Source organism: Glycine soja, chromosome 1 (assembly GCF_004193775.1).
Source record: "Glycine soja cultivar W05 chromosome 1, ASM419377v2, whole genome shotgun sequence".
NCBI classification, from domain to species: Eukaryota; Viridiplantae; Streptophyta; class Magnoliopsida; order Fabales; family Fabaceae; genus Glycine; species Glycine soja.
In genome coordinates this window covers 26,764,783-26,769,947 of record NC_041002.1, presented here as the reverse complement: position 1 = coordinate 26,769,947, position 5,165 = coordinate 26,764,783, and the positions used below count along the sequence as shown (strand labels likewise).

General features: G+C 31.8%; 1 protein-coding gene across 1 annotated transcript; it reads left to right on the top strand.

Moving 5' to 3' along the window:
* The first annotated feature begins 1,194 nt into the window (after positions 1 to 1,194).
* LOC114414157 (nudix hydrolase 1-like) lies at positions 1,195 to 2,696 on the top strand. Its single transcript, XM_028378490.1, has 2 exons — positions 1,195 to 1,395; positions 2,190 to 2,696. The coding sequence occupies exons 1-2, from the start codon at positions 1,242 to 1,244 to the stop codon at positions 2,492 to 2,494; spliced, it is 459 nt and encodes a 152-aa protein (XP_028234291.1). The 5' UTR covers positions 1,195 to 1,241; the 3' UTR covers positions 2,495 to 2,696.
* Positions 2,697 to 5,165: the final 2,469 nt, after the last annotated feature.

The following is a 5,165-nucleotide window of genomic DNA, read 5'->3' as shown; positions in this document are numbered from 1 at the left end:
TCACTTATCAACAAAACTTATTCACAATTTTGAGAAATAAATAAACCATTTAAGTACAATGTTGAATGTTGACATAATATTTCCTTCAATTGTTATTAGTGTTAACATAATTATTGAAACAAAGTTCTTGAACCGAAAATTACAATGATTATGATTCAAACTTCAACGAATCGAAATCAAACTTTTAGATATTGAGTTATTTGAAAATATTTAATTATCTTCCTAATGTACAACTTATAAAATAATATTAACTATTGCTGCTACTATTGCATACACTAAAAGAAGCTAATTCGTCAAATTTAAAATTTTTAAAATCCCATTTGAATATGGTTATTTAAAATTATTGATTATAAACAAATTATTAATGATTTTGACACAAAAAAAATATAAGATAAAATTTAAATGGTTACAAGGATATAATTTTTTTCGGTTAGCTCATAGCATCAAAAATCTCAAGGCCGACCCTGTGATGAAATATGTATTTATTTCTTATATATTGGACATAGTAACATAAATACCTATAAAGAAATTAGATGGGAAAAATAAAGTTGAACGAAATGGAAAAATATCACTTAATTTGCATATTTTCACAATTAAAATTAACTCATTTTCATAATTAGAATTTACATATTGTTAGAGCAAAAAATTGTACACTATCAATTAATAAAAGAAAAACTATTATTAATATGATTTTAAAATAATTATATTTAAAATCAACTACTTCTTATTATACATAAGGATGTGTGATTAGATGATGATTTTTTTTTTATCTTAATCATCTAATTCATCTGAAAAAAAAAATGTTGACTAATTTAGAATTTAGTTAAAAAATAAAATTTAAATAAAAATTATTTTCGTCAAAGATAAAATTATTATTAAAATAATTTAATCTTAATTTTAATACATTAATTATTTATGTATAATCAATTAATAAATTAGACCAGAGTATACATATATTTTACTGAACTTTTTAAATAATAATTATCTTCCTATAAAATTTATGATATTTTTTTAGAAGATTATGATACGTATCTTCCAAATAATGAAGTAGTCAAAACATTGAAACTTTTTGCATTAATTAATTAAAATAAAATACTTTGAGCCCAAGCACGCTTAGGTTCCTGGAAAAAATCCAGTACATCACGTGTCATCCACTTATTGGACAAACTCAACACTCCAGAAATTGAATGTTCACTATATAGACTATAGAGGAGCAGAAACAGAGTAATCAGGTGAAAAAAATGGAGAACAACAATAACAACGGAGACCCTACGCCGGTGCCGCGGGTAGCGGTGGTCGTTTTCCTCTTGAAGGGTAGATCGGTCCTCCTCGGCCGCCGCCGCTCCTCCGTCGGCAACGCCACCTTCGCCCTTCCCGGCGGCCACCTCGAATTCGGTCAATCCCTTTCTCTCTTCTATTTTATTTTATATTTAAAAGAAGAAATGTCGTCTGACATTTCATTTTGGACACTTTTTTTTTTGTTAGTAGTATTAGTTTTTTGTGAATGAAAGGGAAAAAAAACCCCAAAACACTGCACATGAGACTCATCAAATAATAAAAATGAGTCATTGTAAACTACTATAATAGGAGTTCCTATATCATTTTTATTTATTTTTAGGTTGTGTTTAGACTTACAACTTTATGCAAATTATGTAAATATTTTATTATTAATTCGATCTTAGTTAGTGTTGCATAGTTTTTAAAGTAGAAACTTATTTTATAAATTTAATTTCATGTATTATGTTTAGAACAAAGATTTATATATCGTTAATTAATTAAAAATAAAAATATTAATAATATATTTTTTAACATGTTCTTTTATATGTATTCTCTGAAATATAATCTTTATCATTAATTAAAATTTAATGGAAAATAATTTTTTTAAAAGAATGTTACTCATGTTTTTAATAAATTTTAACTAATAATTAAAAAAAATGTGTTAGATGAGAATGTTGTTGCTAATAATTTTTAATTAAAAATTACTCTAAGCAAATCTTTTAAAGTAATTATTATAAATAAATAAAAAACTACCATCTATAATAACTTATAATTAAAATCCTTTTATCAAACTAATTGAGTTAGGCAGACGGTTTGTATGAGGTCTTATATCAAACTTATTGAGTAAAACCAGTAGATTTTAACTAAATTCTATTTTATCTAACTAATTTGGGGGCATGTTAACTTTTCAGGGGAGAGTTTTGAAGAATGTGCAGCAAGAGAAGTGAAAGAGGAAACAGGGTTGGTCATAGGGAGTTCAAAGTTTTTGACAGTAACAAACAATGTGATGTTGGAGCAACCTAAAAAGTGTCACTACGTAACCATTTTCATGAGGGCAATGGTGGGTGTGGATGCAGTAGAAGAGCAAGTGCCACAAAATCTCGAACCTACCAAGTGTGATGGTTGGGAGTGGTATGAGTGGGATCATTTACCACACCCTCTATTTGGGCCTCTTGAGAAAATGGTCAAAGGAGGTTTTGACCCATTTTCGCCCTAATTATGTTTATGTATGGTTTTTTTTGTGAGATTGCTTGGATAATTGTACGGTTGGGCTAGGTTTAATACTTTGTTGTATGGATTCGTAGTTTAGTATGACATTATGATGAAATCAGTTATGGTTTGGATCGAAAGTATAAAAGGAACAAATTAGTGTATTATGGAAAAGTTTTTCTGAAATTATGCTAGCCTAATTCTAGAAATTATGCTCCTTTAGTATTTATTAATGTCGTGTCCTTTGAAGTATTTCAAAAGTTCCAAGTCTAACATTGAATAGTTTAGCTTTTCTCAAAGAGTATATATATCTACATGAGATAAGATCGGTTAAACTAGCTAGCAGGAGGCAAGGGTCTCGTGCGCATGAAATTGGACCGAGTGGGTTTGATGTAGTGCAAATAGTTCGATTTTCCCCTCCCTATATGGATGATATGTTAATCTTTGGTACTTGAATTGATATAGTATGTAAGACTAAAGCCTTTCTTGCTTTTAAGATAGACATGTGAGAAGCAAGTGTTGTCCTAGGAGTTAGAATATTTGAATTTGAAATGCTTATCCAAAAAATCAAGTTTTAATGTGATAGAATTTGAAATGATGAGATTACGAAAATTAAGGAATTTTCAACCTTGATTAATTTACCGTTAAAATCAATTATGGTAATCATATTTTCATTTAATTATTTTCTTGTCGTTTTTTGTTTAAATTATCATTTATTCTCTTTTATTTTCTTATTGTTTTTCGTGTTTCTCTTGCCCTATAAATATCATCTCTAGACAGTTTTCAAAAACACCAAAAGCGAAGAACATTTTTGTCTTTTTTTCTCTCTTTGGGTCATCTTTCTTTTGTTTTCCTTGTCAGTTTCTATTACCTGTTTATATAGGAAGGGCCTGTTCTATCCTAAGGGATTTGCACACTATGCAGATAAATCCTTAAGGACAGCGTGTCAAACACATGTCTCAGGTTTGGCTGTTTCCTTATTGTTCTGCATCACTCAACCGCTATGACCAACAATCTGAGATTTATTGGCTAACCACATAGCGGAGGACGAGCCCTGTGTTCTTGAACCTTTTTCTGCCCAAGTCAGCTATGCTAGATCGGTCCCCAAACGTCTCCAAAATTGAGGTTTTCGGAGGACAAAATTTTCGAAGGTGGCAGGAATGTGTCTACGACATTTTGGACATGAGCGAAGTTGCTTTCGCATTAACCGAGCCCAAACTGCGTCCTCCTATTGGCATAGACTCGTTGAGAAATGGACTTTTGCAAACAAGGTATGTCGCCACACCATTATTACTACTCGTTCTAATGAGTTGTTTGACGTGTATTGCTCCTACAATGAAGCAAAGGCCATTTAGGGTTCAATGACCATTAAATATACTGCTAAGGATATTGGGAGGAAGAGGTTCATCATAGGAAACTACAATCGGTGGGAGATGACTAATGACAAAAACATTTTTGAGTCCAAATCCATGAATGCCTAGGCAATTAGAGGACTTGAAGGCAGAAAACGTCAACCTTCTCAATGACTTTGTCACTGAATTGTTGATCAAAAAATTGTTAGAATCATGGATGAACTACAAGCAACAACTAAAGCACAGGCGCAAACAGATGTTGTTATTAGACCTCATCACTCACACCATCATTGAAGATACCAACCGCAAGGAGCTCGTTGTTACAAGGGAAGAAGCTTTAGCGTCAAGGGCCAACATGGTGCAACACAAACTGAAGCAAAACCAAAAGAGGTACGATCAAAGACGTCTTAATCACAATAAGAAAAATAACAATAACAACTACCCACATGCTGCTAATCCAACCTACAATAAAAAAAAAGGTTTTTGTTTTGTTTGTGGAAAGTCAAGTCATCGTGTGCCTCAATGTAGGCAACAAGCTGTGAGAAACGACAACCCTCCTAAGCCTAAACCTGTCTTAGTCAAAGGTGAAAGGGATGATATTATGTGTGTATATGTGACCAATGTGAGCAAATGAGTGGTAGACTCTGGGGTTACAAGACATATTTGTGGCGACAAAAATGCTTTTACCTCCTACTCTCCTTGGGGGGGGGGGGGGGGAGAACATGTTTACCTTGGTGATTCCAGCACTACTCTAACCAATGTGTTACATGTGTCTTCTATTAGAGTTAATCTTGTTTCTGTAGCACTATTGGGAAAGGTTGGAGTTAAGGTGTCTTTCAAATTTGATAAGATTGTAATGACAAAGAATAATGTCTTTGTGAGTAGGGGTATTATGACCAAGGACTCTTTGTGCTCAACATTTATGAGATTGCTAATGAATATGCTTCATCTTCTGCTTATTTGATTGATTCTTATGATTTATTGCATGCTAGACTAGGGCATTTAAGTATGAATATGTGTAGACTTAAAACAATGCATGACAAAGAAGAGGCAAAAGTTATTTTGTAACCTTCATAGATGACTTCTCTAGATACCCTAAGGTATATCTAATTAGAAATAAAAATGAAGCGTTTGATATGTTTATTATATACAAAGCTGAAGTAGAAAACCAACTAAACAAGAAGATAGAAAAAGGTTAAATCCGATAGAGGTGGTGAATACACTTTGTTCAATGACTTTGTGAGAATGAAGGTATCATACATGGCGTAACCCCACTTTATTCACCTGAGTCAGATGAAGTAGCTAAGAGGAAAAATAGAACTCTTA